General features: G+C 40.1%; 1 protein-coding gene across 1 annotated transcript in view; it reads right to left on the bottom strand.

The window, feature by feature from the left end:
• Positions 1 to 24,160, bottom strand: part of Epha6 (EPH receptor A6) — a 951,985-nt gene that overhangs the window by 29,176 nt on the left and 898,649 nt on the right. The window contains 1 exon segment of the mRNA XM_028879452.2: positions 8,498 to 8,647. Within this exon segment, the coding sequence (XP_028735285.1) occupies positions 8,498 to 8,647 (150 nt within the window).

Raw genomic sequence — 24,160 nt, 5'->3', positions numbered from 1 at the left:
TGAAGGTGCAATTACTGTTCATTTAGTTAAAATGGTGCCTATCAACCAAATGCCCATGCACCAAGAGTATGAATTACTGAAAAGCTGAGAAGACAAAGACTGTTTTGAAAATTGCTTCAGTAGAATACATATTCAAATCAAGGCAAAAATTTCCCCTGTAAAATGGAAGGATGAAATAATGGGAATGGGTTTTTTAGCAATTTACTGTATCTTACACAGGTCATTACACAGGGACCATTACATAATACAGTCGAGTTTGGAAAATCTAATCAGAGAAAAAAAATTGAAATTGACTGGACTATTTGAGTCATAAAATCACACTGCATTTCTAGGTAAGTAGATTCTGGGCATCCTCCAGTCTTGGCTGTGGTGCTGACCCCCGAGAAGGGTGATAGAATTATAAGGCAATCAAGAAATACAGGAAACATACTTTCTTCCTTCTTAAATTTCAGAAGGATGTTTTCAACCACACCACATCTAAAAATAAAAACTGGATGATGCATCCCATTTTCCCCCTTCTAGTGAGCCTCAGAAAGTAACCTACAGGGAAACTCATTATTATTATTATATGAAAGCTTTAAAAAAGTGAGGAGGAAAAACTCCAACACTGCGGTAGCATTGTGCTTCCTTATAGCCTCAAGTGAGATCTTCCCTGGTGTCTTTCTTCTAGGGAAAACGGATGAGTTTAGTGGCTAAGCCTAAATGATAGCTCACCCAGGAGGCATCTGCGGTCCAAACTGCTTCAAGGCTCTTTTTTTTTTTTTTTTTTCTTTCAGTCTTGCAGTCAGATCATTAGAGCTACTAAAGTCGCTTCTCGTTTAAGTGAAGCTGGCTTTTTCTCCACCTACTGACTGTGGATTTGGTTATTTCCTGCTGCTCATATTTTGATCCCCCACCCCTGTGAAGCTCATTACCTGGTACAAGCGCTAGAATGGGGAAGCGCAGTGCCCTTGGTACCATCTTTGGAGCTCCCACATCCACGATGGATCCCCATTATGTAGTAAATTACAATAATTTGGGACTTGCATGAAAATAACACACATTACCTTGACCTACCTTACAGAAATGAAAGATAAGCATCCCATGCTTTAAAAGCAGCAAGACATCCCCCACCTTCAATCTGCTTGAGAATTGTTTTGGGTGATGGGATCCTTCTGTCATTCATTAAAATTTGACGGAATTGTTGGTAAGAAATGTAACAATAAGCGAGAGAGCATTTCATGAAATTTTAACATCGAGATGCAAAAAAAGCCACAAGGAGGCTTTACATTTCTCAACAGTGATAGGTCAGCCTGCATCCTTTTGCAAGCAGGAAGCAATGTAAACACTTCTGTGTGATGGGGTGGCATGCATAATTAACGAGGCTTTGGTCTCATTAGGTAGAGAGCTGTTGCAGAATCCTGGATGTCTACTTTACAGGTTAGCAGTAAAGGCAAGCGCTTTGGATTAAGCAGGGACTGGCACTTCAATATCATGGCTCCCTAACAACCTGGGTAGATCATTGATCCTTTCTAAGCTCCAGTTCTCTTATCTGGAAATGGGGACAATAATGGCATCTACCCCAGAGAATTGCTTTGAAGCTTAAAGGAGCTAATCATATAAAATGGCTGTTTTCTGTTAGTCTCCTCTTCAGCACCCTGGTCTCTTATTTCTAACTAGGAAATTTTGTTCGTTTAAACACAAGGTTGTTATTGACAGGTAAAGACTTAATCTTCTCATGTTTTAAAATTTGGTTTTAAATGTTTATTCTGTTATTACAATGTTCTTCTTCATGCGTTTGTGGCTTGATATCTTAATGTACCAATAAAGCTTGATACTTAAAATACATAAAACAAACTGTGTCAAACAAAAAAATAGGTGATTTATAGCAAATTCATAAAATTCAAACTTTTACAACCCATGGTTAATTAAACAATGTATAGGTACCAGGTACTATATATGAGTTATCTTTTATTTCTTCAATGTCTACAGTTAGTTATTTTGAACTGCAGGAAATGGTATCCCAGAAAGCTTAAACCACTTGCCTAAACGTTCAGTTAGTCATGGGCTTGGGATTGGAGATCAGAGCTTCCTAGCTATTTTAGGAAGTAGCTCTTAACTGGGGCTAATTCTGTCCCCCATCTCTGACAAGGCAATAACCAGGGGCTTTTGTTGTTGTTATTTCAGTAAGGGAATGCTACTGGCATCTAGTAGGTAAAGGTTGGTACTGCTGGTAAGCATCAACTCCAATGTTCAGAACAGACCCTCATCCCAAATCCCAATGCTGCTGATGTTGAGAGACTCTGCAGGCCTACTAGTCTTTCCAATTTGTGCTGTTATTAGATTAGAATACAGTATCTACCCTGACTACAAGGGACTTATCTGAAAACGTTTTAGCTGACTGTGATTGATTGTCTTACTCACTGGGCTGTAGTTAGTTTCAGTGGAGCTTGGCAAGAGATCAGATCCTCTTTGAGACTAGCTTTCTGAGGAGCCATCAAGTCAAAACTTATATCTCAGATCGCTCTTGCTTCAAGTCAAGAAGTCACTTCTCAGCATCACACTCTGCAATCAACATTTTAACCTGTAACATTTCACATCAGTTGCGTGTGGCTCGTCACTGTCTCACTGTGGTTGACACCGGAGCACGTTTGAACATGGATGAGAAAGTCCTGCTAGGGGAGGAGTCCATCCATGTTCACCTCAGCTAGAACTGAAGGTGCCATTGGGTTGACTAGAACTGGAAGTATTGATTTGGAAGGAGTAACATGACCATTACCTACACTTCATCGTGGAGAATGAGAAAAGGCTAGCTGTGATGGATAATGCCACTTTCTGGTCTTTTTCAGTGACCAGAGTTCCTCTGTTGCTACAGTGCTAGAGTACTGTGCTTCCTGATCACACGGGCATGGAGACTGACAAGTACAGAATCATACACTTGAAGTCATACAGTTAAAGATTTGATGCATCACACCACAAAACTGTGGGGAACAAGGCACCTGGAGACCTATTTCTCAGTTTGCCTCCATAGTCTTCCCCAAGGCTTGATACTCCAACAATCTTGTGCCACTGCTGTATTGGGCATTCCTTTTTGTGACAGTCATTGTGAACCATGTCTTATCCATGGGTCTAGAGAATAAAAGCAGGTTAAATGTAAAAACAAAACAAAAACAAACCCCAAAGACGAAAAACCAAAAACCAAAACCAAAAACAACAAAAAACAACCCTATAAACATTTGGTGTCACACAAAAGCGAGACTACAATAAAGTTGCTCTTGAAAATGACAAGTATCCCAAAAGAATGGACAAAAGTGAAGCTAAACAAGCAAACCAAAGAACCTCACATTTCTTCTAGCTGCACAACTATTTTCAACTTGGAAAACTTGCAATCACAGTGCTCCATCCACCTTGGAGTGGAGAAGGCTGGCATAGAGACCAAGCATGGTTAATCACAGTATTCACTTCTCTGATGGGGCTTTAAGTCAGGGTTGAACACAGCCCTTACAGAGCTAGCCAGAGTCTTCTCTAACATTAGATTGGCCTGTGAATTTGAGAAAGGTCTTTTTTTTTTTTTTTTTTTTAATTTTTGTTAGTTTGCCTTTTCTGAATCATTGTAGATGGCCTGAACAGAATCTGTCTGATTGAAAGTGAAGGTCTTATTATACTGGTCTTGCTGGGCTGGAATCGTGAGCCCCAGAGTATGAGACAGAAAAGAATGTAGTGATTAGAGAGAAAAATCTAGAAATCCAGGCCAACACTAAAGCCCTGTATGCCCAGATCCAGTGTGCTAATTGACCTGCTGTTTCATGATTAAACAAAACAAAACAAACTTTTTGTTCAAGTTAGCTTGCGTTGTGTTCTTTTCATTAATTATTAGAATAACCCTCTATAACAGAATTTGCATGCTATCTTGGTATGTATATTTTAAATAGCTATAGTGTAGTCATATAGTGTTTTATTACATTAAAAAAAAAGCACAGAATATGCTCTTGGTGAGTGTCATTCTAACTGGACATTGGTGTAGGACTTATAAAGTATAAGAACTTCATCTCTGCACCAAAATAATGGATTCCCTTAGTAAGAAATATGTCTCCTTAATTCTTTTTTTTTTGTGTTTATGGAATATAGTGTAGAATTCTATACAGGTGTACAATGGATAATGATAAATCAGCATGATTAACCTTTCCATTTCTGCAACCATTTGTCATTTCTCTGCTCTGGAAATCTTCAAACTTCTTTACATCTAGTTCTTTACAAAATAGGTAATCAAGTCAGGTGCCATAGCACATGCTTTTAGTCTCAGCCCTTGGGAGGCAGAGGCATACAGATCTCTGAGTTTGAGGCCAACCTGGTCTACAGAGCTAGTTCAAGGACAGCTACTGGGCTATAGGGAGAAATCCCGTCTCAACCAACCAAAACGAAACAAAACAATCCCCCCCCAACCCAAAATATATAATCACTAGTAGTATCCTGTAGTTACCTTGGTGTGCTACACAGAACACTAGCCCTTGTTTCTCTGACCTGGGTGTGTTTGGGTACTTGGTACTTGTGGCCTGATCTCCTCGCAGGTACCTCTTAGTGACTGCTAGAGTCGAGTTAAGTACCACTCCACTCATTAGTGGTACGTGATCATCTTCTTTAGCTTCCCTTTGTGGGAGAGAGTTCCTCATCTGTCTTTCTGCTCCTTGTTGATTTCATGTAACACAGTGGAGGACTGAATTTCCCTGTTCCTCATCCTTGTCCCATGTGCACACCTGGGCGGTGATTGACACATGTTTAATAAATACTTGCTGAATAGCTCAGCATCTGGCACCAGCTATTATATTTTGTTAGTTTTTTTTTATGGGATAGTTCTGTTCATTCTGCTTTTTTTCCCCTTCTCATTTCCTTTCCCTAATGCACAATTCCACTGACCTTTGGGAAACTCATTATATTATTCACTAACACAGATTCTGCAGACTCGGAATTGTTCATTGTAATAAAATACACTATAGTCTGCAGAATAGAAAAACCATTTCCTAAAAACTGTCTGAAATTTCCCAAACTCATTAACAATCCTAAAACATTGTAACGTTCAATTTGAACTGTGCCCACAGCTTTGTTAAACTCACCAAAATGCAGTGAAAGCATATACAATTATTGAAACAGAACATAGTTGGACTTTTATTCTCTGTCTCACCACTTTTCTTAGAAAACACCTTGGATGGAAATGGTCAAATGTAAACCTATACCTTGACTCAATGAATGAGAACTGCAGGAGAAACAGGGAATAGTCAGTCTTTATGCAGAGGTCAGGAAATTGTGACTAAGCTATTTCTGCTTCTAAATGGAAATGCTGGTTACGGGATCCATCACAGACATGCTAACTTCCAATATGTTGAGCTAAACAGAATTCCAGCTCCCATTCCTGCAGCAGCGGAAGGTATTCATGAGATACATAAAAGATCTCAGCTATTTCTGCTATCGCCTAGTAATGTGTGGATCCGAAGGCTTCAAGATTTGGCTTCCCAACCCCAGCCCCCACTTTTCCCCTCCCTGTTCTCAGAATCTTCCTTGAGTATTCTTTGGCCCCCCCACAGAGAGACAGTGAAACTGCAGTGACTGAGAGCCTATTTTGGCTCTGGAACTTGGTGGAAAGTTCAGGCTGATGCTGAGGACAAATGTGAGCAGGCTCAGCGTCAGGAGGTGATTCCTGGCGGTAAAATCTTCTCCTGTTCCAGATAGAGTCCAGGCAGCCAAATGAGGCTTAATAGACGAAATCACTCTCTAAATGGTCATCTTGGATGCTGATCATCAAGATCGATGGCCAGAACTGCTGGGTGAACTGTTGGGCACAATGCAGGCAGAGAGAGGCTGACAACGGGGTCTGGCCTACTCTAGGCAACAATTAAGAACAATTTACCTGGTAGTCTGAGTTGCAATGGTACATTTGGGCCATTCTCCACAGAAGCTGTCCTCCTCAGCAATCTATCATGTGGCCGGCATCCTCGCTTATACCTGATCTGCCCTATGAAAGTCCTGTCTAGGCTTTGGTACCTCTGCACAGATAGGGAAAACCCTATACTAGCAAAGGAAGAGCAAAGGAAGTGCTATCCGTGTCTCGTCAGAGATAAAGTCATAGCCTCTTGCTATTAGAAGGCACATTAAACAAGAACCTAATTATTTCTTTATCATTTTATTTAGTCATGAAACTGAGGCACTTTCAAGGTTTAAGTAGCTTTCATGATTGAGCCAGTCCACATCATCACGGTCATGCTTGCTAAGTCTGTGATTGCAACGTGTCCCAGGAGCAAAGAAAATCTAGGGATCGAGAACCTCAGGAAATTGCCCTTTCTCTTGGTCAGGCTTTTATTAGAATTGCTCCCTCTGAATGTCTAATAAGAAAGACTAATTATGACTTTCATTGCCAGAAGTGAATGACTTATGAAAGTGTTTCATAAATAAATCAAATCCAAGTCTGGAGTTTCGTATCTGCCTCTTTTGTTTCACTCCCATTAATGTCAAGCCACATATTATATTTTTTGCTTATTTATTTCATTTCCAGTCTCTTTACTAACTGTTAAAACATCAACTTCATAAGGACAGGGTATCACCAGCCCCGAACAGGAAGCTGCACGAACAACATCAAACCAACAGAGAAGTCACAGTTATTCCTTGCTTTCCCCAGCCACGACCTGCTCTGAAAGTTCACTATGGCTACAATCTAAAAGCACGAACAACTCATTACCATGGGATCCTGGACAAGGAGAGGTACTGAAGAGGACTTGACTCTGGGGATTTGCTTGGACGGCTTACTTTAGTCCAAACAGGGGCAATGTTCAGGTTTAGAATAAAGCAGGTATTAGGGTGACTGAACTTAGGCCTTGCAGGACCTTTGCTAACCGTTTTTTTAGGAAGTACAAATAAGTGCTAAAAAATAAAACAAAACCATAGTGTACAGTGGAAGTTCTGGGAGTGAAGAGACAAATTTCCAGTTTGGGAATTTAACATCAGGAAGTGCTGGAACACACACACACACACACACACACACACACACACACACACACACACACAGATGCTCAGTGACTGAGTGACAGGAAGAGCTGTGAGGCACATTAGACAAAACTCCTCCAGGGAATAGAGGATTCTAGCCAAATGACACGGCACTAAAATGATCTAGTGCTGGGTACGGCACAGGGGTTGTGGGTACAGCACACTCTCTATGTAAGAGCAGATGTTCCAGGTGTTCTGAGGGACCCCGCTATTCTGACTTTGTGTTTGATATTGTGCTTTGGAGAGCAATGACTGTGGAGCTCATGTGACCTTATCCTTGCTGCTTTATAGGTATCTGGTATTAGAATGACCCATGATCAGTCAGTAGATGCCCACATAATGAAGTAGGACTCAGTTGTGAAAGCAGCACTCCGCATCAGTAGAAGCATCAACAGTGGCCAAAATCTGACCAAGCTTATGCCTGACTCTAAAATTCCAGCACTCAGGAGGTAGAGGCAGGCTGATCTCTTGAGTCCCAGGCTAGCCTGGTCTACACAAAGTGCATTCCAGGATAGTCAGAGTTATATAGAGAGACCCTGTCTCAACAAACAAAACAAAATAAATCTTGTGAAATGTAAATGATCTGTAGTATGTACTAGCAAAGTCTGAGGTGTGGAGGTTTGTGAGGAGGTTGTCAGCTTTTAACTGGAGTGAAAGGATGTGATGCTGCAGTAGTTATGCTTAGGGATGATTTACAGGCACATAGCTATCTTTACATCTGTGGACCGTCAAAATCATAGCCGTGCTCATTTCCCATCATGCTAGCTTTAGAAACCATCAGGGTGCATTGAAGAAGGCGAGCTAATAAGACAAAGCTGGGTTCTGAGATGAGGCAGTGGTGAGAGAATACACTGTCTGCTCTGACCTTGCCCTCGCTTGCATTGTTGGGATATCTATAATTCTGATTACTGTCTCTATGACTGTGGGCAGATCATAGAGGCTGAGTGTATGAACTATTCGGCTCTGTAATGTTATCAACCACAAACGTAATTGCTACAGATAAAACAGAACCAAAAGAGAGAGACCGAGAGCTCGAGATTGGACAAAAGATTATGTATCTCAAAAGAACCTTGAGAGATGACATCTATTGATAGTGCATCCCTGAAAGCATTCACTCTTCTTCTAAGTATTATCTGGCCTGGGCTGATATGGGTTTTGCAGTGGTGCACTGTATTGCCCTGTGCAAGAAACGAAATGTCAACATTACCCTTTCTTTTGTTTAACGGTAGGCAAGCATAGTCTTGCTGCCCTAGAACAGTGAGAGTGTCTCAGAGAAGATGTGTATCAGGCATGGAACAAAGCCCAGCTTGCCCAGTCAACTGCAGTGAAAGGTTCCTCAGATTCTCAAGCCCACCCTCTCCCCAGTCCCCTGTGAAACAGCCATCAAAACAAGGGTTAATCTGAAAGGGAATTACAAGAGGATTTTTCCCCACTCAAAGGTAATGTGCTTGCACACACAAAATGACAGACCTGTCCGTGTACTTACATCCTGGTTGGACATTTCCCAGTATGGTCTCTCTCCATAGGACATCACCTCCCACATGACAATGCCATAGCTCCATGCATCACTTGCTGAAGAGAATTTTCTGTAGGCAATAGCTTCCGGGGCTGTCCACCGTATAGGAATTTTCCCACCCTGAACAAAAAATAGGATATTTCTCAGTTGGCTCACAAGTATATTAAGACACAGGCATTCCTTTTAAATATCTCTGGCTTGCAATCCCTAAGCACTTGATAATAATGTTGGCACTTTAAATTAAAATAGAGAACTGGGATAATGTTAAAATGTGAGAATTCCTCCCCCCCATAATTGTTATTCAGGAAAAATAGCTTTAATGGGGGAAAAGTCTTACTTTGGAAAGATTTTATTTCTTTCATTAGAGAAATCTATTTTTACTTTAGATTCACACAATTAAACACACTATTATGCCGTTTAGAGAAAGTTCCAGATTATGGGACATTAAAAACCTAAATATTATTCAACACTCATTAAGCACTGTATTACGTTTATAAATAATAATGAGACTAAAGCTCAGGTCTAATTGAAGACAAATGGTTAAACAGGCTGAGCAGCCTGTACCCACTCCACAGTTGGGAGAATGTTATGTTGTTGCTTTTTCTCAGCTATGACTACATTATTTAAAAAATATTCTTTACTATGATACAAGAGCAGAGAAGTAGGATAACTTTCATTTTTTCACACGTTAGGGTGCATTGCATTTTTTCCCTTCAGTGTTCAAGTTTACATCTGAACATCATAAAGAGATTAAGTTGCACACATTTGTACTGTTTAAATGCTAACGTCTGTCATTGTGTTATACTTAACTTTTATTAACATTTATTACATTTTATCTGTTGAAACACTCTGTAAATCTCCTTTTACTATGATGGCAAGAATAAAACAATTCATGCATTTGATTTATAGCAATATTTAAAAATTTCAGCTCAGAACTACCACGTTGCGTCGATGTGTGTGACCATGGCGCCACTAGATGGCGGTAGAGAACAAGAAGCCGCTCCTGTCTGACTAACCCGGGAGATGGCTTCAGTTCCCAGCAAAATTATTTCCATCAGTCAGAACCTGCCACCATGGGATTGTTTCAACATCATCAGCATTTTCATGTGCACAGCATCTGAGCTCGCGATCTGTACAGAAACTGTGTTAAAGGGACTGTGGAGGAGGAGTGGCGGAGAAGAAAAAAAAATCTACGTATTTTCTCTCACCCTTGATGAATTTAGGGTTGGCAAACTTACCTTTTAGATGTGAAATTTCTGAGTACTATAATCTTTAATTATTTAACAATCGAAGCACTATGCACTTCAAGAGAAAAAAGATTAATTTGAAGTAGGAGCCATTTAGCCTTCATACGGCAAATGAGAGAATTAGTGGAACCCTCATTTCAGAGAAGCCTGGAGAGGAATTGTTAGGACCCTTGGGAAAAACACCTTGAATCCAATCCTCTGGTTTTACAAGACAGTGAGCAGCCTAGTGTTCAGAAAGAAACAATTGATATCCTTAGTATCTGGAGCCTACTAGTGCAAACACACAGACGGCATGGCGGGGTGTTGTTAGAGAAGCGTAAATAGCTCAGCTGGAGAGCTGGGCGCGTAACTAATTTTAATATTTAACGTGATATATTATAGTCATTTATCATGTAGCAGTTTGGACAGGAGCCTGAGCCTGGGTTTCTGTGCTTCAGGGCAGAGGTCTTTTAAAAATCATCGAATAAAGATCAGAAAATCACATTTATGAAGTTAGTTAAAGCAATTTAATTGGGTGTGGAGGCAGGAGAGGGAGAGTCTTTTTTTTTTCTTTTGTTTTGTTGTTGTTTTTCGAGACAGGGTTTCTCTGGGTAGCTTTGTGCCTTTCCTGGAACTCACTCTGTAGCCCAGGCTGGCCTCGAACTCACAGAGATCCACCTGGCTCTGCCTCCCAAGTGCTGGGATTAAAGGCGTGCGCCACCACCGCCTGGCAGAATCATCTTTTTTTCCCTTAAAATTGATTATTTATTTATTTATTTATTTATTTATTTATTTATTTGTGTGTTTTCTATGTGTGCCATGTGTGTGAGGCCAGTTGAGAGTTTCTGGTACCCTAGAGCTGGAGTTACAGATGGTTGTGAGTGGCCAGAAATGGATGCTGGGAATTGAATGTTGATCCTCTGGAAGAGCATCAAGCATTCTTAACTGATGAACCCTTCTCCACATATATCCCACACCCCCAAAAGATTCAATCTTTAATCTAATGTAAATTTGCCAGAAAAACAACCAACCAAACAACAAACCCCACAGAACCCACAGTTAAATTGGAATTCTAGATAAATAGCAAATAATTTTTTTAGGGTATATATACTCCATGGAGGAGCTTTTTCTTTCTTTCTTTTTTTTAAGTGTGTCCCTACTATCAAATAAGACTGGCATTTATCATAAATCAATAAACCAATCACCTATATTCAACTATAATTTAAATATGCATTCTGTATTTTGATTTGTGACATTCGGCAAACCCTAGTCAAATGCAGTAAAAATAAGATGTTGTAAATGCTGTCATTGAATATTAAGTGATACTCCCAGGAAGCTGGGATTACCTACTTGTCTCTGCGTTTGTTAAGTCTTAGTGTGTTCTATGGGGTAGTGCAAAACAGCAGCTAATGATGACTTTATGTTCATTTACCCATTGACTTGTAGATGATATCCTTATTCAAATGATTCACATATGCATACAAATTTGTATTCCAAACAACTTTCACATGTAAATGTGAAATCTATCATGTTCCTTCTTGAGATTTTTCTTTTCTTCCCAAAGGGAAGATATTAAAAACCTTGGGCAAGCTGCATTGCTACCTGTTGTGAGCTGTGCTTACTCCAAAGCCCTGAGTCGAAGCCCTAACCCACAGGGAGACTCTCTTAAGAGAAATTTAAAGAGAAGGTAATGCATGTTAAATCAAGTCATCACGGGGTAACCCAGTATAACTGGTGTCCCTACAGGAGGATGAAGAGACCGCAAAGAATCTGCAGGCACAGGGAGAAGGCCATGTGAGGACACCCTCAGGAAGCAGCCAGCTGTCTATGAGCCAGAGAAGCTTCCAGAAGAGCCAGAATTGCTGACACCTTGGTATTGGACTCCAGAACTACAAAGAAAAAAAATTCTTGTGTTTAGGATACCCTGTTGGGGTATTTTCTCATGACAAATCCAGCAGACTAATTATTATACTACCCCCATTAAAAAAAAAAAGAACCCTTTCAATACTTGTTCAAATGAATGCCACCACAAAACGAACAGCATATCTTTATTTAAAATTCTTTGCCCAGTGTTGTCTGGAAATGGAAAGTGTGAGCCAGAATAATCTTAAAATAAAATATGAAAAAAAATGGGACAGACGTTTAATGTAGAAAATATAATTTTAAGTAATGAAATGCATGAATCTAATAGTGGGTGGGAACTGGGATGCTTCTGAGCTCACATGTGATAGAGATAAGGAAATATTCAAAGCACATTCTTTTTCTGATAAGAATACTAGATATAGTTTATTTCCAGTTGTAAGATTAGGCAAAAGGGAGAGACCCTTCAGCCTAGGGCATGGTTTCTATTTCCTACATAAAAGGAAGTAGAGGTCTAGTTATCTTTTGTATTTGTGTGCAGTGTGTATGTATGTGCATGCTTGTGTGTGTGTGAGTGAGGGTGCTTATGTGTCATAGCACATGTGTGTGGCACACACGTGGAGGTCAGAGAACAGCTGCAGGTACCAGCCCTCTTCTTCTAACTTGTTTAAGGCAGGGGTCTCCTTATTGTTTGGCAATGCACAGCCAGCCAACTGGCCCCCAAGCTTCTGGGGTTTCTCCTGTCTCCATCTCCCATCTCAGTGCAGGTGTGCTTGGATTACAGATGCATGCTGCCTTACTCAGCTTTATGTGCAGGCTGGGAATTGGAACTCAGGTCCTCTGAGTTCCATGGAGCCACCTCCCCAGGTTCTCCTCCCTTTAATAGGATGGACTAACTTAAACTGTGGCTTAATCTTGGCTACACGTTTTTCACCCATGGGCGCTAAGGTGCTTTTTGTCTTCTTTCATTTCTTTCTGTTATTTCTGGAAGCTCTAACTACCAGATGCTTGCTTCAGGTTCCAGGAATGAACAAACAGGATAATTCTTTAGATCTGAAACCACAATCATTGCTTGTTGTTTCACCATATGTTAGAAGAAAAGATGCTAATCAAACGGACGAACTGGGATTCAGAAGCGCCTTCATTACTAATTCCTCTCTTACACAGCAAGCTTAATCACCAGGGAACAAAGGAAGAACAGGAAGTCAGACACATATATGCTATTGAAACCATTGCTAGCAAAGCTTTTACTCTGTTTTCTAAATGATATTCAAAGCTTGTTACCCACCAAGTAGGTAGTGGGTTGCAGATATAAAGGTGCTGAAAACAGAACGGGGAGCTCTGCATACCTGTCTATCTGTGCATACCCAGCACCTCACAATGCAGCTGTATTGCAGATCTGTTTCACATTTAAATTTTAGAATGTAGCCCTATTGTCTCCAGGGTCTGGCCAATCAATAGATAGGTAGTAAAATTACAAAGACAACACTGAATTCTAACAAAAGAAATGATCCAGAGAAAGCCTCTAGAGACATTTGAAAAAAATCCTCTATTTTTCATTCTCTGGATTTGATGTTTAGCCCAAAGAAAAAAGGTTTTGAATGGACAGTAAGCTCTTTGGAGGCATTTCTTTTCTTATAGAGCCTCCATCTGAAGTCCTAGAACTTTAAGAGATAAGAGTTATGGAATAGACAAACACCCAGGAAATGTATGGGAAAATGTTTATCATTTTAGCGATCAGGAAAAGGCCAATCAAAATTACAAGGAGGTTCTATCTCACCACAGTCAGAATGGTTATCATCAAGAAAGCAAACAATAAATGCTAGGCAAGATGAGAGAGATAGGAGAAGGAACCCTTATTCAGTGCTGGTGGGAAAGTAAATCCATTACCTATGGAAAGCAGTAAAAACAAACAAACTAGCAAACGAACTAAAATGAGCTACCCTGTGATCTAGCTATAGTACCTGTAGTTATATACCTCCAGGAGTCTAAGTTACAGAGATTCTTTCACATTCTTGCTTATTGGGCCACTATTCACAATAGCCCAGTTACAGAACCTGCCTAGGTTCTCATCAACAGATGAATGAAATATGGCATTTGTGCACCATGGAACTTGATTCAGTAATAAAGTGCAAAATTATGTGATTTGCAAGAAAACTGATGGAATTGGAGATCATCATGTTAAGCAAACTAAGCTAGATTTAGAAAGCTGTATACATTTTCTCTCATAAATGGAATCTATCTGTCTGCCCATCTATGTATGTATGTATGTATGTATGTATGTATGTATGTATGTATGTATGTACCTACCAACCTACCTACCATCTGTCTGTCTGTCTTTGATATTTAAAAGTAGAAGGGATTATTTGGGAAGAAAGGGACCAGTGGACAGGAGAGAGGATCTAGGGTGAATATGAGCAAAAATACATGTTAACTATCATAATTCATTATGGAGCACCTGAAGTCACCTTTCATAGTGTTCAGGCTCAGGTGTGACCTACTTGGTGTGTGTGTGTGTGTGTGTGTGTGTGTGTGTGGTCTTTTGAGATAGGTTTCTCTGTGTAACCGCCCTGGCTGTCCTGGAACTCACTTTACAGGTGAAGCTGGCCAAGAACTCACAGAGATCCACCTGCCTCTGCTTCCTGAGTACTGGGACTAAAGTCAGGCACCACTACTGCCTGGCTAAGTGTGACCTTTTTAAAGATTGTAAAAAGCCAGAGGCACAATCAGGTGTAGTGTGTACCACTGTCACAAGCATTTGGGAGACAGAAGGAGGATCACTATTTTGAGATCAGTCTGGGTTACAAACTGAGTGCAAGACCGATTTGAACTATGGAACAAGGCCCTCCCTACCAACTACACATGGCTAGTGAGGCCATGGTTTTTAAAAGAGGATCTTTTACAACTACTCTCCTAAACCAGTATAATCCTAACTTCATTCTAAAGACTTACTTGTACATCCACAGTTAAGTGTAGATCACATCCCTCATCAAATTAGCTTTCCTTTGCAACAGATGGAGACCATACAGAGAAAGACAACAAGTTAAAATGCACAATAACAACTGTGGGATGCCCAGCCTCAATTGGTATGTACACAACACAACTCCTACATGCACAGGTCAGGGGATATCATGGAAGAGGGACGGAATGATTCTAAGAGCCAGGGGACCAGGAAGGCTGCTGTGAGAGTGTGCCTTGAGCTATGACAGGGAAACTACAGCTATGGAAATGCCACAAAAGGGCTGTCTAAACAAAACCAAACAACTCCAGCAACAAGCGATGTCCCAACATAGACAACAAATATCATCTTGTGTTCCCACCACTAGATAAAGAGTTACAGGCAATTAACGACTGGGATGATTCCTGGTTAGTTACCCAATAAATAATGAGTCATTAACCCTAGAAACACACAAGCAACCCTGAACAGACTGGGTAGGTTATATTCATATGATGATTCATTTATATGCCTGTAACAACTTAAAGAAGAGGAGGCTACCAATTTGAGGGGGGGGGTTGGATATGGGAGGAGGAGGAAGTGGAGAAGGGGAGGAGAAATGAGATGATTATATTTTAATTAAATAAAAAACATCTAAGGGCTGAGAATGCAGTTCAGTGGTAGAATACTGGCTTAAGATGCACAAGGTCCTGAATATGATCACCAGAAAAGTGCATGCAGGCGCGCGCGCGCGCGCGCGCGCACACACACACACACACACACACACACACACACACACACAGATCTCAAGGCACCAAGACAGTTCTGCTAATTGACAGAATCTGATCCATTTTCAATAATTAGGTAATTAGCCTTGTTTTGGTCAATTTGAGAAAATATACATAACTACATCCTGTGCCTAAAATCTTGACATTGTCCTAAAAATGCCCCTTAAACCTGAGGATATACCTTACTCATCTCACTATGTCACAAGTAAAATTCTGTTATCAAAGAACAGCATCTGTGTTTGAATCCTGGCTGGAAAGATCCCTCCTTGTAGCTTAACCTGCTGGTAATGATTGTCCACACTCCTTGCCCTTCCCTAGTATTTCTCTTTGTGAGGTCCTGGGACGCCGGGCAAGCTCCTCAGCATCTTCCTTCACAATGTCACCAGAATATACTTGTTCACATAAACACATGATTTTGCATAAAAATCATTTGAGTCACAGATGCCAGATTAAGACATCTTGCTCTAAGCAAAGACTCTTTTTGATATGGAATTAGAAAATATTATTGTTTTTTTGGTTGAGACATAATAGTTGCATATTTTATGAAGTATATATTATGATAATTCAGTACAGGTGTAGACTATGGAAGAATCGACTCAAATACTTCTATCTCCTTCCAATGTTAATCATTTGTATGTTTTGAGAATTTACACTCTTCATGTCTTTGTGAAATATACAGTAGGTTGTTATAACTAATAATTATCCTACTGTGCTATGAAAACACAGATCACTTTCTTCGTTCTGCTTTGGTACCCTTTATTTAACCTCATTTTCCCTGCCCACCCTCTCCAGGTTTTCAGTGACAACTATTCTATTATGAGACAGGCTTTTTAAGTTTTCAGAAGTCATTGGTTCTTAATATCCATTGTTACTTGAGTTTGTTCCCCAAAATTTCGAAGTTGGAAGCTAAACTCTTGTCTAGTGATGGTGGGGAACTTAAAAGCTGATTTGGTTATAAGCATTCTTCAGGGATAGATTATTGCTATTAGCATGGAATGGGTTACTTATCACTGGAGTGGGTTTGGCTTGTCCCATCTCTATCCTTTCCCTGTCTTGTACAGGAAAGTCCACATACCACCTCTCTTGTCCCTTGGCTCAGGTTGACATTGCAGGGAGAAAGCCCTTGCCAGACACAGACTCTTCAACCTTGAAGTTCTCTGGCTTTTGAACTGTAAGAAATAAACCTCTGCTCTTTATAATTGCCCAGTATTTGATGTAGTGTTACAGCAACACAAAATGACAAAGAAGGTAAAAATTTTTAAGGAGATAAACACTGCAGAAATCTATGGCAAACGTTATTGGTTTTTGCTACAAATGTGTAAAACTAGTCTTGGAAATACTTGTCCTTTGTGCCAGACTTCTAGTATTTATGCCAAGGACTTCTGTCACGGTCATCTCTGCGGTCTCATGGTATGTTATTTTATGAACTCAAAGTGATCAACAGTTTGGGCCTTGTGCTAAGACAGGCTTAGTTTTTCCGTGACTAAATGGTTCTTATTTTCAAGTGAATTTAGCCCTCTGTAGACTAGTGGAGCAGGAAGTAGGGAGAGATATGGTGGGGAGGGGAGTGGTGAGGTGGGGTGGGTGCTCTAGAATCCCATCACTGCACCCTGTCACCCAGAAATACTGTTAGTATTGCTGTGCTCCTCCACTCTAACGCTAGCCCACCTTCTCTGTTCTGACGATGAAATAAATAATTACGTACTTTTGAAACATATGCAAATGCATTTCTCAGGAAGGATAGGGACAGACTAGAATGATTTCAGATAAACAGGAAGAACCAAATCATCATCAGCTTTGTTTCCCACTTGCCAAAACAATTTTTAAGTGTGGAGAGGGTTTCTTGTCCTTTTCTCATGCTATAGACCTAGGATTACACCACATTTTCATTCACTGTCTAAATGTAATAAGCAGTCGAGTGAATGCAAAATTTTTGTTTCCTTTAATAAAACAGTGTTTATCACACCATTCAAAGTTAGGAACTAGGATCCTTTTAACCTACTTCCTCCTAAGTTGTTCTGGAAAATAATTCATTGCCATCTATTGCCCAGTACTCTCTTTCAATGCAAACATAGGTGCTACATCATTCAGTGAATAACACTATTCTGGAAGACATGTGTTAGATTAGATTTTCTGTTCTATATTAGAAAGTAGATAATGCAGGACACACTGATACGGTAACATGGAGAATTAAACACAACAGTTATTATGAGGATTGCCATTGTATCTTAGCACAGATAACTTCAACACTGCTGGCCACATGCACATGGGCAAGTTGCTGTTTTTTTTTTTTTTTAACCTATCCTTTGTTATTGCTTTGCAAATAGATTATATAATAAGATACCAGCAGGATAGATGATAAAAAGAGAGTTAAATAACTATTCTCAGTCTTGTCTGTATAGCATTTTTTCTTAATGGTCTCCTCTTCTTTCTTTCTCTTCCTCCTTCCTTCTCTCCCTCTGTCTCCCTTCCTTCCTCTTTGTAGAAGACTAGGCAACATAAACTTCTCCTCTTAATGGAGTTTTGAAAACCTGTGGTCAGTGGCTGGAGAGATGGCTCAAGTGATTAAGAGCACTGGCTGCTCTTCCAACGATCCTGGGTTCAATCCCCAGCACCCACAACTGTGTGTAACTCCAGTTCCAGGGGATCTGACACCTGCATACAGACATATATGCAGGCAAAACTCCGAGGGTACATTAAAGAAATAAAAACCTGTGGTCTATGTGCTAACCCTGTGGAAACCAACATGGAAGCAATGGCTTAAAATGTACCACATAAATTAAAAAGAGAAAGATGAGTTATTTGAGCTCATTTGCTACCATTAAAATTGAGAAATCTAATACTTTAGGGGATTAATCATGATACAATTATTTGCACATATCACATATGCTAGTTCTGTTTTTCTGAGCGCTCTTCTCCCACCTATCTCTATTCATGGTTGGCTGTTACTTTTGGAAAGCCTTTAGATCCTGTTATTAGGATAATAAATTGGAAAAAGTGAGGCAAGCTATTCTAGTGTTATTTGTAAGTTTGAAACAAAATTTCAAAAAGGCTATTGAGCTTACCTATGTTTCTGAAGGGAAGGGATTCAGGGTTGTAAACACTCACGTCCACTGGAGAAGTTGACGATGTGGAGAGAAGGCAGCTGTGATGCCAGCTGGCTACCTGACTTTGCAGTCCTCTTTTGTCCCTAATTTCTTCTGACTCTGGACAGATGCTAGGTGTTACTATAGGCTGATGGCTTTGGACTGGGTGGTCTTGTAGACTTCGTGAAGGTCTAATATGCTATGATTTGTTAATAAGTGTCATTCTACAGTGAGTTAAACAGAAAGAGTAGCCTTTCCTCCTGTCTAGGGCTCCTTCTAAACTGGGCTGTTTCCTCTTGTGCCCACAGGCACTTTACACAGTGTCTTGAGAGAGCCTGGTGCTTTGAGCATACTGGAGAAGCAAGGCCTTTGTTGTTTGTGTTTTGATGCACCAGTTCAGAGTGAAGCTGTGCCCTCAAATTACCCTTTGTGAGAGAGGGTAATCTGAGGAGAGAGGAGACAGCATGATGGAATCTTCAGAAGCTGTCAGTTTGGGTCCAGCTGCTCAGAATGCTTAGCACTCAGGAGTCCAGCTTCCTTGAGACTTAAAAAGCAGTACTCTGTGAGGACAGGCTAGGAACTCACATCCCACAGAGTCCTATAATATTATATATATATATATATATATATATATATATATATATATATATATATAAAACTTTAATACAGCTGATCCTATATTAGAGGTAGTCCTTAGCTGAGAGGATTGTTAAAAATGCCAGAATTTTTAATGTGTTTAAAAATTGAGCACAGTTTATAATCATCAGGTTCAGAGTTGAGAGCATCCATCTACTCCTGTGTTTATTGAATTATTCCAAGTTTTCCTTTTAACTTTTTTTTTTTTTTTTTTTTTTGCTATGTACAGCCAATCGAAGATCCTTTGAGGGGCCAGTTGTTTGTAACTAATATAGTGGGTTCTCTTACTCCAACCTGTAACCCATCAGCTTCACTGGATTGGCACTCGAAAGCACACACCCTCTGTGTTCTACTTGATGGTGTCCCAACCACTCACGATTTTACTTCCTACAGTTTCGGGTGCACATAGCTGATTGTAGCTCAAACAATACCTAAGTTTTACATTTCATACCAAAGTGGTGTATGGTAAAATGTCTACAGTTACAACCACTTGGGAGGCAGAGGCAGAAAGGTCCTTTGAGTCCACAGGTTCAAGGCTACTGGAGCTACACCAATCAGGTGTCTGCACTAAGTTGGGAATTGGATGGGATGAGTAAGGCAAATGATGCAGAATGAAAAATTTTCCTTTTCAATGTTGTCTTACTAATCACCCTGTACTTGGCCATCAATAAGAAAAAGAGAAGGGAAGTTTTCAAGTCTGAATTTTCACTTAATAAAGGGCAAAACCAGTGGGAGCACTGAAGGCCACTGGTGGCATTCATTCATTCATTCATTCACTCATTCTCTTAGTGTTTCTTTGATCAAATATTTTTTGAACACATCTCTCATACCAAGTGAGAGTTATAAAGAAGACATTCCTCTAGTGAGATCCCATTAAGGTAAGAGAGATATTGATGTAAGCAAGTACTAACAGTACCAAAGTCTCGGGCAACTTCACTGAGCAGCAGAAAAGGAGGGATGAGCAGTTTGGATGACTGTGGGGAGAGGGAGGAGGGCATCGAAACGGAGTTGATCTGTCGAGTTGGGAAGAAAAGTAGAAAAGTGACTATAAAGAGGAAGCGCGGGCCATCGCTTCAGAGAAACAGAAAGCTCAGAGAGACAGCAGGTAGAAAGAACAGTACCAAGTGTCCAAGAAGCAACCACATTTCTGAAATTCTCCAATTTAGAGTCCAAGGATGGAAGAGATGGCTTGAAGTCTGAGAGACCAGCAACTTGACTAACTAACCATTTGAAATAGTTAGCACTGGGATTGCATGATGCTCTCTTCATTTGGAGTGTGTTCCCAGAAACTGAATTTTACTATTTTGGTTGTATTTGCTGATATTTCTATGTGCAAAATTATAAATGATTTGTCTTTCTTTCTTTCTTCCTTTCCTTCCTTTCTTTCCTTCCTTTCCTTCCTTCCTTCCTTCCTTCCTTCCTTCCTTCCTTCCTTCCTTCCTTCCTTCCCCCTTTTCTTTTTTTCCATTCTACTTTTATTTCTTGTGGCTTAAATATGGGCATCTTGTGGGAGAATGTGGTGTAAATAATCCAATTTTTTAAAATGTAAAGGGATACCAGGGACTCTAAATCTTCTTTTTGACCTTTGGACTAAATGTCTAATTAAAAAAAATGAAATTGCTTCAATTCTGGCAGAATCACCTGCAGCACGCGTGTGCGATCATGCGTCACGCCGAGCAGGTTGGAAGGTCTAATTTTACTTGCATAAAATATTCACTATTTTACAGCAGATTTTCCCAGTGAATACATTTTGGGAAAGCAATGCTTCTTGAAATGAGCCTCCAGCTTGTTTTGCTCTGGTTTAAGTATACCGTTTGGGTTCTGAAGCCTTGTTCTCATGGACAGCAGATGGCTCCGGAGGACACTGCTGGAGTGCTGAATGGCGTGGTATGACAGGATCTGAATGTACTTGCCTGTGAGCAGAATGAAGCAAGAAAGAGGTTTTATTGTCTCTAAATGTTATCACAAGCCAAAGGCAAAGGATAGCTTCAAATAAAGAAAGCCCATCCAGATATGAGTGTTTTTTTTTTTTTTTCTCTTTCTTCTTTTCAACAGTCCAGATATTTCAGGCACTTTCTTAGGCTAACCAAGATGCTGATGTCTCAGGTTTCAAGCCTGAGCCTTCTTCTTTGGACTCTAAGTAGGAGTAATTTAGAAGAATTGAAACTCCTTGGATACAGGGTACTGTTTCACCCTGCTGTCCCTTTGAGTTTGCTGTTTTCTTTGAAGAGATGCTCTGGCCTCTCTTTCTAATCACACTCCTACTTTTCTTGCCAGTTGCACACGTTGCCTCTGTTGTGAAGCCCTTCTTTGCCTTGAGTGTCTCTCCACATCTCCCATTGTCCTCTGCATTCTTTCTCTCGTTCATTCTTTTTCTTCCGGCCCTCTGCTCGCCAGTTACCTTTCACTATGTTTGTGCACACAATTCCTAACTGTGTGTGCAGGCAGAGACCTTATTCCTTGTTTTTTTGACATTTCCTTATCACTCAAGAATAAGCCTGACTGGCTTCCCTGTCCCCCAAGGGAGGACTTACTCTTTTGGAGGAGGGGATAGGAGATAGATTGTGGGGGAGCAGGAGGAGAGATGAGAGGGGGAATCTGTGGTTGGTATGTAAAATGAATAAATTTTTTTTAAATAAAAAAAAGAATGAGCCTGATCATAAACAGCTGCTCAATTAATACTAGTTAAATGAATGTTGAAGATGCAGCATGCAGCAATAATAGTGTACTTATCTAATGGGTAATGAATGACACATGGTAAATGATTCTATGACTGATGAAAGGCACAATCATTGTGGAGACCAAGTGAGTGAGGGCTTCCAAGAGATTATGAGAACTGGATAATTAGGACTCTATGTAAGATAGATTGAAAATGAATTGTGAATAAGGAGAGGATCAGGAATAGGACTGTGGAAATATGTTCAGGAAGAGAGAGAAGAAAGCATGATGTGGTTAGAGTTTGTTGAGCTAAGTGGAGTGCAACTGGATAAAACAGTGTGGGACAGGTGGATGGAGACAGATGGGATAAGACAGGCAGGTAGGGGAAGGTCAGCAAGGGCTTCCTAAGTCATTCTAAGAACTTGAACCACATTTTGAGCTAATAGTAAGCCATTAAAAACTTTTATGCATAGGGATGATGAAATACTGGTTTTTACTTGGTTTTGGTTTTTTTTTAGATTAATTTGGTTGTAGATTAGGGATGGTGAAGGAAGACTAGAAATAGGAAAGTCTTGGCAAGTTTAAGAAGCTGGTGATATTATTTCATATTTCTATAGCAATCATATAGCATCAAATCTTTACACATTAAAGGATTACTTATTGTTCACATTAGAGACTGTCCATTTTACAGAGAAGAGTGTGGTAACATTTATTCTGCTGAGCGCAATCTAAACCCAAGAGTCCAAAGTTGGGCATTAAGTTTGGAAAATTCTCTTTTAAGGACCACCATTTATATACAGTAGTATATTTCCATTTATATACATACAGTAGAACCATCATTTATTTATACTTCATGTTTATATATCAGAGTAAATCTCCAGGAAAAGGAATTCAACAAGAAGTTATATTGACATGTAAGAGGAGTTTTGCTATGGAGAAGCATTCATGTGATCTGGGCCATGGAGTTCCATGATGAGGTCACCAGCACCATGAAGAATGAGGGAAGCCAGTGGCATAATTAAGCCTGAGTGGAGGCACTGACAACCTGGAGAGCCCAAGGTATAACTCTAAGGGTGACGCCAAAATCCCGAGGACAGGGGTGGAGGGTAGAGTTTAGGAAGCAGCTGATGTTTCGGTTCAGGTCTGAATACCCAAGAGCTAGGAGCTCTGATATTGGAGGACAGAAGAAGAGGGATGTGCCAGGCATAATTTGCTGTGGATATCTTTCTGTATAAATAAAATGCTGATTGACCAGTGGCCAGGCAGGAAGTATAGGTGGGACAAGCAGAGGAGAGAATTCTGGGAACAGAAAGGCTGAGTCAGGAGACGCAGCCAGCTGCCACAACGAGAAGCAGATGTTAAGATACCAGTAAGCCATGAGCCACGTGGCAACTTATAGATTAATAGAAATGGGTTAGTTTAAGATATAAGAACAGTTAGCAAGAAGCCTGCCATACAGTTTGTAAATAATATAAGTCTCTGTGTATTTACTTGCTTGGGTCTGAGCAGCTCTGGGACTGGCAGGTGAGAGAGATTTGTCCTGACCATGGGCCAGGCAGGACTGGATAAAACTTCAGCTATAATCCAACCTTCTTCACTGTTTGGTTCTACCCAGTTCTTAAACGGATTGGATGATGACTGCCCACTTTGGTGAGTGTGAATTTTCTTAATTTAGTTGGTTGAATGCCCAATTTTTTTTGGTACTATATACTCACATCAGAAACAATGTTTACCAATTATCTAGGTATGCTTAGGGTCAGTCAGTTTCATGAGTACACTTAGCCATCACACTGCCAAGGTCCTGCTAATTTGACTAGAAACCTTTCATATAGATATCTAAAATTAATTTTGCTATAATTAAAAAAAGCATCTCTTCATACTTATTTATAATGGCTTTTGTATTTAACATTTTGGTTTGCTTTTTTTTTTTATATTGACAAGTACTAGGTGAAAGAAGAAAATTCACTCAGTGTGGTTGTTTTCCCTGTGTTCTCAGCTATGAAATTCTATAGGTCCAGTTTCTTAGTTTCCTCTTGACAACAAATTTGCCCAGGGATGAGGAAGACACACGGGTCACACTCTAGAGAAATGGACTCAAGGTCAGACTATGGCAGCATTCAGCAAACCCAAATGAGCAGTTATAGCTACCATTGACTCCATCCTTTATTTAAGCACAAAGCAAGATCATTTGTTTGATAATGTTTGCTGTTTCTCTTTTGGTCCCTGGTGATGTTCTAGTCGAGCAATTGGAGGGCTTTGTATGATCTGTCAGTTCCTCGTGTGCTTGTCAGGTTACTGTCCTGAGTAAACACCTTCCACAGCATTAACCTTGTTCTCAGATCTGTCTGGTAAACAGAACTGAACTTAAAGCAGAGCCCTGAGAATTCAGGAAGGAAAACGTATACTTGTAGAAAAATAAATATAATAAAAAATTAAAAAAAATA

The sequence above is a fragment of the Peromyscus leucopus genome, chromosome 12 (assembly GCF_004664715.2).
Source record: "Peromyscus leucopus breed LL Stock chromosome 12, UCI_PerLeu_2.1, whole genome shotgun sequence".
Lineage (NCBI taxonomy): Eukaryota > Metazoa > Chordata > Mammalia > Rodentia > Cricetidae > Peromyscus > Peromyscus leucopus.
Note: the sequence above shows the minus strand (reverse complement) of the source record. Positions and strands in the feature narration are given on the sequence as shown.